Raw genomic sequence first — 15,107 nt, 5'->3', positions numbered from 1 at the left:
CGCGTCAAAATCGTCAGAATTGTCCAAAACCTGGTAGAAAATGTAAATTCAATTCCAGGACAAAAAGTCTACAGAAAGCATACTATATTAAGTTTCACAATTTCGTTTGTTTTGTTTTTTTTTTTGTCCATCCCGTTTCAGTTCTTTCCTTTGTTTACGTAGACAAAACATGAATATCTTAAAGTTATATACATTTATTCGCGAAATTTCTAATATTTTATAGGCAAGAGATTAACATTTCCCCGTAGCTTGTCTCCGGATCTGGTCCAAACTTCCACCGATCGCCAGATTCTAATTAATGGACAAATACAAAAATGACATAGTATTTTCAATACTAGTTGGATGTTGTTTCGGAATGTAAACAAAATGAAACGAAATGGGGTTTATAATGTCCTACATATTAGCACTAACTAGACTACTGAAGATAGGCATACGCCATGCAGTGTTGCATGGGGAAAATTATGCCCGGACAGCCATACCAACAAGTACACGTATGAGCCTCGTGTAATCGGACAATCCGAACGACGAGACTCCCTTTTCTTGTCAGTTCGTCTGTCCTGTGTCACTGATAAGAGGGAACCAGGTTGGGAAATCCCGATGAACTTTCTCGGTCAACGCCGCCATCGGATCCAGCTTAGTGAGCCCTTGCTAGTTGTATTTTCTTAATATTCCATCTGAAATATTGGTTAACCCAATCTTATCTCTGGTGATATCACGCAATGTTAAATGTTCGCATTCCGTTGTTACCGGGTTTAGATCTTAAAGATAAAGTTATCACAATTTTCTTTTCCAATAAACATTCCCTGTTATTGTGCAATATTACATTGTCGATAAATGTTAAATGTTTCTAACGTCTCGTCGAACTGACATTAATTTTCAGACTAATGCATGTATGTTAAAGGGGAATGTGGGTGTGAGGGTATGCTTCATAGAGCAGGAAATGTGTGAAAGCGACATTTCAGCTGTAGAAGGGAAAGGGGAATGAATTACAACCACCAATTGGGGTTAACCTATACAGAAACTGGTTTTTCGTATTTTTATTACTATTCAAAAAAAGTAGGGGATATTTGATTTTTAAGTGTTATTAAAGTCACCTAATGAAACTGACGAAGAAACAAATGACAAAATGAAATGAAGTTCACATTCATCGATTTATTCCAAATGATCGTTAGACTAAGTAAGGCACAGACTGACCATTATATGGGTAAAATGATACCCGGGGTCAAACAGCAAAGTTACCACAGCATCACAACCAAGTCAGTAACGGGTAAATCCTCCTCTGTTTGCCAAACAAGCATTGATCCGACGTGGCATACTCCTAATGAGACGTCTATGGTCATTTTGGTCCAGATTGTCCCATTCCTGTTGCAACGCAGCAGCAAGTTCTTGGACATTGGCAGGACGTTGTTGACGTTGACGTAACCTCTGTCCAAGCATGTCCCAGACATGCTCGATGGGGGAGAGGTCGGGACTCAGTGCTGGCCAAGGTAATGTGGTGATGTTCTGTTGTTGGAGGTAACCTGTAACGATCCTGGCCCTGTGACATCTTGCGTTGTCATCATGGAAGATGAAACGGCGGCTATGACGTCGTGCGAACGGCGCAACATGGACTGCCAAGATGTTGTCCCGGTAGTACTGGCCTGTAACACGCCCTGCAACAACATGTAAAGCCGTTCTTCCAGCAACAGTGATGCCTCCCCACACCATAACAGAACAACCCAGAAATCGATCATGTCTGATGACGTTAACGTCTTGGAAGCGCTCGTTTCGACGACGCCACACCCTCCTACGTCTGTCCAAAAAATCAACAGTGAACCTTGACTCATCTGAAAACATCACATTGCTCCAGCGTCGATTATCCCAGTGTTGACGATCCCTACACCAACGACGTCTTGCCTGAATGTGATGATCTCTCAAACAAGGGATCACGCGAGGACGTCGGGCGCGAAGGTGACCCCTATGCAGTCGATTCCGAATCGTCTGGCCACTCACTCTCACACCAGTGTCTGTTTGAAGACGAGCGCTGATCTGATTTGCTGTGATGACACGATTTCTCAAGGCCAAGGTACGGATAAATCGATCCTGGGCTTGAGTTGTCGCCCTTGGTCGACCTGAGCGTGGTCTGTCCTGTACAGATTGTGTATCACGGTATCTGGACCATAGCCTGCTTATGACAGACTGAGAAACATTCATCGTCCGCGCCACAACCGCCTGTGTTGTGCCGATCTGTAGCATGCCAAGGGCACGTAACCTTTCATTTTGGGTAAGCCGACGCATATCAAAATTTGTTTTCTGGTCACTAAAACAATTAAACTGATGTTTCCACCCTGGAATTCAATGCCACAATGACTGTAACATTCAAAGTCAGAGTCGTGCAAATCTTGGGTTGGACCCCCATGATGATCCCAAGCATCACCTGCATTCCATGCGGTAGCTATTGGTGCGTTTGGGTGTCACATGTAACTGGAAATGTTTCTTCTGTTAGGTTCTATAGTGACTTTTTTCGTAGTCATTTGCATATTTTAGTATTATGCCCCCAAAATCAAATATCCCCTACTTTTTTTGAATAGTATATAATTCTATGATAGCTTACGCTGTTATGTTTTGGCTTGCTGTTGTTCGAATTACGGGTTTTCCGGTTTATTTATAACTGTGGTTGGTACAGTCCGTGTGTTCTTACTATACATGTAATATCTGAATGAAATCGTTTATCAATAAATCAAATCAAGGTCGCAGTAGATATGTTATCTTATAAACACGCATGGGTCATGCCTTCTCTCTGAACAAACATATTCATGTTATGAACTGGTCAAATAATGACACGGGCTTGAGAATATTCTAGACCAGGGTGGACGGGCAAATTCCTCTTGCAAGGTCTTGGGTAATAAGGGTTGGTAGAGGTCATCGTACATTATTTCCAATGAAATAGCACTTTGTTACACAAAAATCGATCATCGCTTTAAATCGTTCAGTGACGAGACATGAGGGGGCGCTTGGTGCAATGGACGGACTTAAAAAAAAATAATGTACTTTATGTACCTTTATATCCATTGACTAATTATGCGCTTGATAACGTTGAGAGAATACTTAGAATACACTAGTAGCTGTTTCCATAAGTATTTGTTTTGATTTACTCTATTGAGTTACTAAATACCATTTAAAGATTATATGCAATTAGATGTAAATATTTCTGTTAATTGTAATCGTTATCCAAGACATACGCCAAAACGCGTCTTCCACAGGAAATTTTGATAATTTCTCTGATGGAAAATCCTGATCTCGTCAATTGTCATTTCGACAATAGGCTCGTACATGACCATGAATAGATCGCCTGACCAACATCATGTGGTTTTTGCCGGACATTCCCACTCCTGCTACTAAAGACGCCTGCACACATTATTGCAATAAAGATGTACCCCGTGCCGTGCTTCTATATGTATTGAAATGAAATGTATAATTTACATAGAGATGAATTGATATAAGGTTCGGATTGTTTTCAAATCCGTTATATCAGGATTCTAAATAAATTGTTTGGCATATTTTCCTGTGGCATTAATGCGACATGTTTTACCTTGGCATTATTACCATGTCATTATTACCTTCCTGGTAAAGAGCGCATAAACACCGGATAGCCCCGAATCGGCATTCGGAAATATGGCGGCGCAAATGGTTGAGTTCGAGTGATGTCGTGCTTATTGTTATTCCGAATTACTCTATTAACGATAGATAATTTTACTATGTCAATTTTACCGTGCCATTATGACCTACGTCATTATTACCTACTTGATAAAGAGTGCATAAAAACCGAAAAGCCCCTAATCATCGTTCGGGAATAAAGTGCACCTGTTGCGTTCGAGTGATGCCGTGTTTATTGTAATTTGGGACCTTATCGATATTAACGACACTTTTACCATGTCATTATTACCTCCGGCGTTTTCCCTGTGTTATTTTTACCGTGTCATTATTACCTGCGTCATTTTTACCCACCTGATAAAGAGTGCATAAGCACCGAAAAGACCCTAATCAGATTTCGAGAATAAAGTATTGCGTTAGAGTGATGTCGTGTTTATTGTAATTCCGAATTTGTTGCCTTAAAATATCGCTCTATTAACGTTAGAAATATCACTCTATTAATTATGGTTTCAACTTTCAAATTATTTGAAAGAGGATACTCTCGTAATTGTGTTTCATAAAATTGTACCTTGTGTTAATATGTTCAATTACTAAATGCCAATCAAAGAAGAAATTATTTGTACTTTAACCGTTGAGAACGAAAGATAGCCATTATAACGAATTTGTACACTTGTGTATAAGAATTTAATATTTATTCAACATTTACATTTTCGGCGATTTTCTAAAGCATCGACAACTTTTTTGCGATTAACTAATTATAAATTTTCATAATATTTCATTTTGAAATTAGGTAGGCTACTGTAGGTGAGAAATTACTTAGTTCAGCTTGACATGTAGCCAGGTTTACTATCTAAAATATGTCGACCTTACGAAAGTAGAAAACCCACGAGGTTAGTTAGGCGGCCCTACTCCTTGTGTGGGATCGAAACCAGGCCAATTCAATGACATGCTTTATTCCATCATTAATCTTCCGCAAGAAATATAGATTATAGTGTTTATAGTTCTAATCATAAATTAGATACTTTCAATGTTGCAATATTTCTTTATAATTGAAACCTTATCTTCATAATATTTTTAAACAATATATTTATAATTTTATTTTTCATTTAATGCTTTATATAATTGATAATGTACGTTTTAAACAATGCATTTATAATTTAAATAATATCTTAGGAGAGATGAGCTCACGCTTCTTTTCAGATCCCATAATAATCGCGTCGCTATTTTGTAGATTTTCATCAAGTGAGAATAAATGTTTTGCTTTTGTAATTATAAGTGTATGTAAATCATAATTATAGTTATTTATTGTCTGTAAATAATTTATTACGAGAAATAGATTTATATCAGCTCCGGCTTGTTTTCAGATCCCATAATTAAATACTGTATCTTCATAATACATGTATGTAAATATTGATCGAATAATATTGTTATAAAATAATGCTGTATGTTAATAGTAGGGAGATGGGTTTTACATAACCTAAGCCTGTTCTCCAGTCCCATTCAGATACCCTGAATAAAGATATTGTTTAAACATGTTATTATGAAAATTTTTAATGAATATATAGTGTTTATGTTTTTGTCGATACACTAATCGAAAGAACTTTATTTGTCTAATAGGAAATTTTAAAAAACGTCTTGTCGAAAGCAATACAAGAGAGAAAGAGAGAGAGAGAGAGAGAGAGAGAGAGATGGCACCCTATTTGCAGAACATACCTCTTTACTTGATGACGGTTTAAACTAGATTTTAGATTAATCATTAACTGTATTATTCATGCTTAGTGCCGTTTGATCTTTAAAAGATCTCACATCATAATGACACGCCAGGGACTATGCCACCTGTGAGATGGTGGGGTTTACCGGCCACATTTGGAGTATTTTATAAAAATGCCATTTTATCATACCGCGGTAAGAAGTGTAACTTTTATACAGTGGTGGGATTTACATAAATTTTAACGTTGGTTCATTTTGCATGACTGACAGGATTCCCCTTTCGCTACGAACATGGTATCTTGTCACTGGCTTTAACTGACTAGTCAAGTCAATAAATTACGCATTTGAGATATTAAATACTATAGAAAAGTTCTAGTTTATTATAGTCACTCGATGTATATCAGTACAACACCACGAGAGATCGATCTGTAGGGTTTAACGTCCTCTTCCGAAAACAAAAAGCTCATAGATATCGAAATAGAATCATATTACTGAACATATCAGAGGTACAAAACAAGATCAACATATTTTAAAATATACTCAAAGGCAATCAACATAAAGAAAGCTATCAAGTATGTTTTAGCACTTTAAATAATTGATTTACTTTTGCACCAAAATTGTTTTGATAATCATTACAGACTTTCACACCATTTTATCATAATATTGAGAAAAAAAACAAGCTTTTCGAGCACTTAATAAAGAAAAGATATCCTTGAAAATACACCAACAGATCAGCTATGCGTAATTAAACTACGACGAAGGCGTTCTTTAAACCTGAACCCAGATGCGACGTCTCTGCGGATCAAATGGTAACAACTTTAATGAGTGGTTTTCTTTACGCCAATGAAGGTTTTGATTGTCATTAACCTTTAACACCACATGTTATTTGGTTAATGTCACGTGAATACCAGGAAATTAGTTTTTTGTTTAGTAAATTGAAAGTAGATATCCTAAAACATACAAGTGTGAACATTTTATTTATTTTCACTAATGGAGACAATGTTATTCGAAATTAATCCAGTTACTCTTCAGATTGTTAGCTATACATACAATAAACGTCATAATGTCTCAGTCGTTATATATATAAGGGGTAAAAACGATTTGAAATCATTCACAAACTTCTTGCAAAGCGACGATTTCAAGATTTCTGATAATTTCAAAATGGACGATTCTTCGAAACAGCAGACCATCGCAACTATGCTAGCGCAGTATGATGCGGCGGAATTTTGTTTGCACCGAGCCTGGGACCAAGTCATTCTACTGCAGAATAAACTCTTCGATTTGAAGGTCCGGTATGATCGAGCTAAAGCTGCAAACTACAGGTCTTTCCAGTATATTTTTAAACAGCGAAAGTTGACCATTGAGAAGATGCTGAAACTGTATGCTCTGTATGCTGAAGCTAAGGCCGATCAGGTTTTCCATCTTCGTATCTTCCTGATGCTCATAGGTCATAATTTCGAAGATGAATCAATCGATGCTGCTGACGAAGATGATGAAGAGATGTTGGAAGAAAGTTTATATGGTGATGATGATGATGATGATGATGATAATAATGAAGATTACTACATAGATGATGAATTGGTTACTTCTTTGTAAAGTACAACCAAAAATGTATTTAAAAGGCCCTTATCAGGGCCACCCAAATCTTAGAAAGATTAGCTTTCATATTCTATTCTGAACCTACCTCAATTAAAAATACGAGCCTCAGTTGGGCCCCTATTTTCACATTATTACATCTAACCAACACATCTCAAAATATGAAAAAGAAATATTTGTAAAATGAAATAATTTGAAACTCAGTTGGAATTCAAATTCAATTTCTGTCCGGACAAAATGTCCCTCTATAGCACACTGCGAACACGGCTTCGTACATCGTTTTTGACAGATTTCCGTTTCGCCAAAATGCAAAGTCCGAAGTACGATCTTTAGTTCCACGCTTGTTCACCTGAAACAAGGAATAACACTGTTTAGTTTGGTTAAATAAAAAATATCAAATCAATTCAAATTTTAATCCCCAAGAAGCTCATTGCATTTTGTTTTACTTTCCATTAAATTGGAGATGATTCGATCTCAACGCCGACTGTCGAGAAAAAAAATTTCACAACCCGAAAATTTGCCCAAAATCAGAACAATTGCCGACCATTTTGACTTTCATCAACCTTCTACTGAATTGTAAATGTTCGGTCTTTCTATAAAACCGCAAAAAAAAAAAAAATAATAATACGAATTTAAATTCATTCACAAATTAGCGAGAAAATAACGATGTCGTACTTCGTTTTTTAACCACGAACTTTTCCTGATTTCTTCGTAGGAAATGGACAAACCGAACGCCGCTTATGTCAATGGAGTGATGACGTCAGCTCATAAACAGTTCGTAGTTCGTACTTCCTGCGGAACCTCACCATCAGCCCGACTGGGGCAGAAAGGTAGGACGTTCAAACCCATTTCATTTATTTTAGTCCCAAATAACCACGCTATTCGCCACCCCCATCCATTGGTGAAAACTGCACTCATTCCAAATAATGCAGATTGATGGACGAATGTAATGTCAATGGAGTGATGACGTCAGCTCATAAACAGTTCGTAGTTCGTACTTCCTGCGGAACCTCACTATCAGCCCGACTGGGGCAGAAAGGTAGGACGTTCAACCCCATTTCATTTATTTTAGTCCCAAATAACCACGCTATTCGCCACCCCCATCCGTTGGTGAAAACTGCACTCATTCCAAATAATGCAGATTGATGGACGAATGTAATGATACAACAAAGGGATATGTTATCTATTTGCCCGGAAAGTGCCATTTTTCGACTACCCTTAATCAATGGTATTTGGGTGGTCTCGGGATTTCCTAGAAAATAGACGCGTTTACTTTACCCCCCCCCCCTCCTCCCTCCCCTGGGAGTCTCGTGGCTAGGGAGTCTCAATCTGTTTCGACACGTGACGTCACATCACGCGGCGTCCATCATTGGCTCAATAGCGCGTGCATTGTTTACATAAGACGTTACTGATTCGGACTAAATGGTGAGTTTTACTTATTTTAATACCCATTTACACTAAATATGAAATGATTTTTACCTACAAATAATTCAAACGTCTTTATTTGTTATTCTAATAAATGAAAAAAAAAATGTTTTCGAATTTAATTTGACGGAAGAAAAGAGTTAATATTTGGGACTAATTAAGTCGCATCGATGTCATCCTTATCAGTGATTGTAGAGGCCTAGCGAAAATTCACTGCTGATCAGTGTAAGTGAGTCTGTGTTACAATTACATATTAGCCAGAGACAAATGAATTTAATCGTCTAGAAGTGTTTGGGGGATTTATTTTTCACATCGCAGTGGTATCACGTTCATTTAATTATTTTTATTTAAACTAGCATTATAAAGTCATGCAAAAAATGAACTAGGGTTTACTGTCTGGTGTACCGGGTTAATAAAGTGTACTATATATGGCCTACCATTTTTTTCGAATTCTAACAATCAAGGGTTAGTTTTACGTGACCGTCAATGCTCGGGTTTTCGTACCACGAGAACGACTAGACGATGTTCCGGACCAGGGTCCCTTTTCTGTAGGGGTGGTTTAAACAATAATTTATTTGAAAACAAGGCGCAGCTTATATAAATCCATCTCCTTGTAATTTATACTTTTCATACACGTACTAATAAGCACATATTTAAAGGGCCATTCTGTAAGGTTAGATCAAGAGTTGACTGTTCTCGCTATAATAGTTAACACGTAGATAATGAAACGGGAATAAGTTGAAAATTCTGAACCGAGTTATCGTCGTTACAGGAACAGTTTTGCCTCGATCGTCATTGCTACCGTTGTTACGATATCCCTTTTTAAAATAAATCATCAACCGCAAATCGTATTTTAATATGTTGAAGATCTAAAGTATCTTGGTAAGTTAACTAACATTTAAGGCATAAAGAAAGACCTGCAATAGGCCGATTTAGCTCTTACATAATGCCCGTTTAACAAAATAAATAAATAAAATCATCACTATCATTATTACCAAGTACATGTGTCTTTCATCTTTAATCTCTCACGGACTATATAGCACTGACAGTAAATATATAAAGTACCATAAAAACTTAAACCTTATTTACTGATATCTTATTTATTCAAAGCTTTTAGTAAGTTTGAAATGAATTTGTTGTACGAACTACTTTCGTTTGGATCATCATAAGGAAATGAATAAATCCGTTACAAGTTTCATTTTGAGTACTAGACCAAAACTACATTGAGAATATTTGGAAGGGATGCATTTTTTACAAGTAAAGGCAATTGGATATGCTGATGTTTTATTGCTCACTCCGCGGACGATCATCGAATCTATCTTGACATTGGAAGATTTAAATCATTTTTAGATTTTCCGTGGCTCAGTGAGTTAGACGCTAATCAGGAGGTCTCTGTTTCGATCCAGATGTTGGCCGAGAAAGCTGGGACAAAAACCGTAATCACGTGCATGTATTGGTTGGCGTGCACGTAAAATAAAAATTGAAAGCTAGAATTCGAAATAAGTGTTCGCCATACTGTCGCCGTCCGGGCCAATTATATTTCGTCATATCACTTCCGGTCATAAATGAGAGTGTAGCACGTGCCGCAGATTATCATTGTAGCGTTTACACTTGAACGAAGAAGACGTGGTCTTCTATTTGCCGCACTAAGTCTTTTCTCAGTTGTTCAAGGCTTTATACTAAGTCATTTATTTGTTTTTTGTCTGCCGCATTGATTTTCTTTCTTGAAAGAAATAAATATTTTTTCTTTTACGACTATCGTAAACTTGCACGAGTCGCGGACTCGTTTGTGGCAAGATGGCGGACGACAAACAGAAAAAGAACTTGAGAAGCTCGTCGGTTGGTAAAGTTGATTTGGGATGGGAAGATTTAAACCCAGCCTTATTAGAGGATAGTACCGATGTTTATACGGGATTTTTCTACCCAAAAATTTAAGGAGAAATGTGATAAAACTCCGGTAATGGCGAGTCAGCTGACGAAGTCAAAAATCGCCTCGACTTTAGCTTCACCTTTACCGTCAACTTCTGGTTCTAAACTGCACGCTGGTCAGAGAAGCAGTAAAAAATCTTCAAGAGATTTATCGACTCATTCGACCGGCAATACTGAAATAATAAAAATTCTGAAAGACATTCAGGAAAAACAAGGAGAACAAGCCGCCAGACTTGTTACCTTAGAAAATCAATCATATTATGATGAAGAAGAATATGATGAGCAATATGAACTTGAAACTGACGAGGAATCTTATATTGATCCTAGCCAAAACCATCCTGGCCATAAACGGAAATTAGGTCCGTCACCCTCAAAGGATGATTATGGTGGTGATACCGAGAATAGGTTTTCATTAATGTCAAAACGTTTCAAACCGTCTGACTCTGTCGTTGACAAAAATGTTGATGTAGTACTGGCTAATAATGTAAATGAACTTTTCAAAAATGGTATGAGTGAGGACCAGTACAATGCTCTAACTAAGGATGAAGTTACAGCCCGTCCGAAAAATTGTGATGGTTTGGTACTGGTAAAAACAAACCAATTAGTATGGGACATTATGACACCAGAATCGAGGAGTTCTGATCGGAAAATGCAGGCCATTGAAAGTTCGGTTATCAAGTCTGCCATCATATTGAGTAAAGCAGTAGATTCTCTTGCAGATCTAGCCGATACTTCTAACTTGCCGAGTACAGCCATACCAGATATTATAGATAAACTGAACGACAGTTTAGCCCTTTTGGGTCACTCAAACCGTCAAATCAACCTTACTAGAAGGGACTTCATAAAGGCTGATCTACGCCCAGAATTTTCGCACTTGTGTGCACAGTCACAGCCTTTCACCACTTTTTTATTTGGAGATGATGTGCCTAAGTTAGCCAAAGAAATAGCCGACTGCAGTCGCATTGGCCAGAAATTACAGAACTATCCCCAAAGAAGTTCATTTTCAAGAGGTAGACCCTGGAGAGGTAGATCTAGAGGGCGATATGGAAGAGGCAGAGGTCGTGCCATGTATCCACAAGCACAAGCTAATGTCAAGTACTCTACAAAAAACTACAGGCGGGGCAGTATGCCCCAGAATCTGAGAAGCAAAAGTCAATAGACTCAACTAATAAGGTGAGTTTCTCGGCAGGGCGCTTGAAATATTTTTCCTCGGCATGGAAGGAAATAACTTCTGACCCTCATGTTCTAGATATAGTAAAACACTGTCACATTGAATTTATAGATGGGATCTCTCCAAATCAACATAACTTTAAATTTGAACCTAAATTTAACACTCGAGAGAGTGAAGCTATTGAATCAGAAATTTCTAATATGGTCAAAACTAAGGTTCTTATTGAGGTAACCCCTCAGTCAAATCAATTTCTTTCGCCAATTTTTGTAAGGCCTAAGAAAGATGGAGAGTTTCGCATGATTTTGAACTTAAAGAAACTCAATGAGTTTGTACCTTATCGCCATTTTAAAATGGATACATTCGAATCTACCCTTAACTTGGTCTCAAAAGATTGTTTTATGAGCACGATTGACATCCGACACGCATACTATTCTGTCAGTATAGCTGTGGAAGATCAGAGATATTTTCGTTTCCTATGGGGGGGGGGGGAAATATTTCAGTATACATGCCTGCCAAATGGTTATTCTCTGGCGCCCCTACTATTTACTAAGCTTATGAAACCAGTTTATTCGTCGCTTAGAAACGCAGGCATTCTGTGCTCAGGATATATTGACGATAGTCTTTTGTTAGCAGAATCTGAAAATGAATGTAACCACAGTGTACAGACCACTGTTAATTTGGTAGAAAAGTTAGGTTTTATGGTTCATCCAAACAAGAGTGTTTTTCAACCATCAAAACAAGTTACGTTTCTAGGTAATGTGATTGATTCTAGTAGTATGACTGTTTTTCTTCCAGAGAACAAGAAAGCTTACATTGCAGATGAGTGTTTAAGAATTTCAAAGAAAGTTAAAGTTACTATTCGTGATTTGGCTCATGTTATTGGTCTTATCATATCAAGTTTTTCGGCCGTAGAATACGGGCCATTATTTTATCGAATTTTGGAGTCGAGTAAGGTACAGGCTCTAAGGGAAAAGCAAGGTAACTTTGATAATTTTGTTCTTATCACACATGATATGCAGTCTGAACTTGCTTGGTGGTATACAAATATACATAGTCAGATACGCCATATCTCGCATGGAAATCCAAATATCACAATAACAACAGACTCTTCCCTCCAAGGATGGGGAGCTGTTTTGGAATCTGTTGCTAAAACAGGGGGACAATGGACATGTTCAGAGAAACAGAATCATATCAATTATCTAGAAATGTTGGCTGTTTTATTTGCCCTAAAATCGTTTAAAACTCATTTGCAGCCGTTTATGCATGTGAAGATCTTGTGTGATAACACAACAGCAGTCAGCTATATCAACAATATGGGTGGCATGAAGTCTGCATCTTGTAACTTGGCAGCTAGGAAAATATGGTTTTGGTGTATAGACCATAATTTGTGGATTTCTGCCTCTCATATTGCAGGAAAATCAAACACTGATGCTGATCTCTGCTCAAGGGTTTTCAATGACCGCACTGAATGGAAATTGAAGCCATCAATATTTCAATCTATATGTCAAAAATTTGGCACTCCAACAATTGATCTCTTTGCTTCAAGGCTCAATAAACAAGTGTCTTGTTTTGCATCTTGGAGTCCAGACCCAGAATCTTTATTCGTGGATTCATTTACAGTTGATTGGAATCAATTTGAGTGTGTATATATTTTTCCTCCTTTCAGCCTATTGGGACGCTGTATCAAGAAGATACGAGAGGACAAAGCTACAGGCATAGTTATTGCCCCTCTATGGCCAACCCAAGTTTGGTTTGTCCATCTAATGGAACTACTTATTCATCCACCTCTACTGATTCCGAAAATGAAAGACTTGCTGACATTGACACACAAACAGAATCAGAGCCATCCTCTTCGACGAAAGTTGGTATTGATCGCTTGCCATGTCTCCGGAAATCATATAAAGAACAAGGTCTTTCTGAACAGTCTACAAGAATTCTCCTGGCTTCCTGGAAAACTGGGACTAAAAAACAATATTCCGTGTTCATTAAGAGATGGATACAATACTGTGGTAAAAAGAAGATTAGTATCATTCAATCATCTATAGCAGATGTTACAAGTTTTCTCACAGAACTTTTTGAAACTGGGTTAAGTTATAGCTCCCTAAACACAGCAAGGTCCGCATTATCAGCGATGGGAATCATTATTCAAGGACATTCTGTTGGAACTCATCCAGTTATATCAAAATTTATGAGGGGTGTGTTTAATTTGAGACCCTCGAAACCGCGACATATGGTGACATGGGATGTAGGTAAAGTTTTGCTTTACTTGAAGAAGCTTTCGCCAGTGAAGGACTTGAGTTTGAAAGACTTAACTCTGAAACTTACAATGCTAATTGCACTGACAAATGTGTTACGAGTACATGCTATTCATCTTTTATCTATAAAGAATATGGTTAAAACTAAATGTGAATTTTCTTTTGAACTCAGTGGTTTACAAAAACAGAGCAGACCATGTGCTAGTGTTAAATGTGTGTCAATGAAAGCTTACCCTCCAGATAGGAGGTTGTGTGTATATACTGCCATGAAAGAATATTTACAAAGAACAGTAGATATTCGTAAAAACGAGTTTTCATTATTTTTGAGCTTTATTAAACCCCATAAAAAAGTGTCCCGGGACACAGTGTCTAGATGGATTAAAACTGTGATGGAACGTTCTGATATAGACACCAATGTTTATGGTTCACATACAGTGAGGTCAGCCGTATGTTCTAAGGCTCATAAAAACTCTGTTCCTATTCAGGATATTCTGCATGCTGGTGGCTGGAGCAATGCAGGAACTTTTTTCAAATTTTATAAGAAGGATATAATATCTACTGCAAATTCTAGATTTGTGGATACAGTACTCAAAGAATAAACTAAAATTGCCAATCTTATTGTTTCTTTGTTACTATATGTATGTAATATGCCAAATATAAAGATTTCACCAGCTTTGAAGTCTCATTTATGACCGGAAGTGATATGACGAAATATAATTTGAAAAATTGACGAGACTTACCTTGGTACAGTTGAAGTCAATTTTAAATTATGTGAGTCATAGGACTCACTGTAGGGATTAAATGCCTCCCGCCCATCCCTACAATTTTGCCAGCTTGTGTAAGCTGTGCACATACAAGTTTATTTCATGATAAAATGGAATCCGAATCTACTAAAAAAAAAAAAAAAAAAAAAAAAAAAAAAAAAAATTTGTTCAATCTTATATATTTTTGTTACTTTAAAGACTGACAATCTGCGGCACGTGCTACACTCTCATTTAATCCCTACAGTGAGTCCTATGACTCACATAATTTAAAATTGACTTCAACTGTACCAAGGTAAGTCTCGTCAATTTTTCAAATTTTCTCTCATAACACACTGTATGGCGCCGTGCGCGCTGTATTATTGAAATAAAATTGAACCATGTGATAGTCCCGAAATGACCTAGTTTGTGTCGAGTTGATGTTAAACCTCATTTCTCTATCTCGCTCTGTATGGCGCAAGTCCGTCTACATTAAGGGCCGGTCACACAGGCTTCCGCGAGTTGATCACGAGTGTATCGCGAGGAAGAACTGTCAAACGCGAAGTAAGCGCGGTCACAAGTGAATGACACGTGAATGAAACGTGGTGGACTCGCGAATAACAAGTGCGCACACGCGCGAAAAATTTT

At 37.5% G+C, this 15,107-nt stretch overlaps 1 protein-coding gene across 1 annotated transcript; it reads left to right on the top strand.

Annotated features, from left to right (window-relative positions):
• Positions 1-12,264: 12,264 nt before the first annotated feature.
• Positions 12,265-14,634, top strand: LOC130010538 (uncharacterized). Its single transcript, XM_056100672.1, has 2 exons — positions 12,265-12,442; positions 13,131-14,634. Exon 2 carries the CDS (start codon positions 13,197-13,199, stop codon positions 14,316-14,318), a length of 1,122 nt encoding a protein of 373 aa, XP_055956647.1. The 5' UTR covers positions 12,265-12,442; positions 13,131-13,196; the 3' UTR covers positions 14,319-14,634.
• The last annotated feature ends 473 nt before the right edge of the window (positions 14,635-15,107 follow it).

The sequence above is a fragment of the Patella vulgata genome, chromosome 4 (genome assembly GCF_932274485.2).
Source record: "Patella vulgata chromosome 4, xgPatVulg1.2, whole genome shotgun sequence".
NCBI classification, from domain to species: domain Eukaryota; kingdom Metazoa; phylum Mollusca; class Gastropoda; family Patellidae; genus Patella; species Patella vulgata.
The sequence above is the reverse complement of the archived record's forward strand: the minus strand, read 5'-3'. Positions and strand labels throughout refer to the sequence as shown.

Bases quoted from the DNA above. Each gene is read 5' to 3' on its own strand.
- LOC130010538 (XM_056100672.1), top strand. From the start codon at position 13,197: ATGGCCAACCCAAGTTTGGTTTGTCCATCTAATGGAACTACTTATTCA.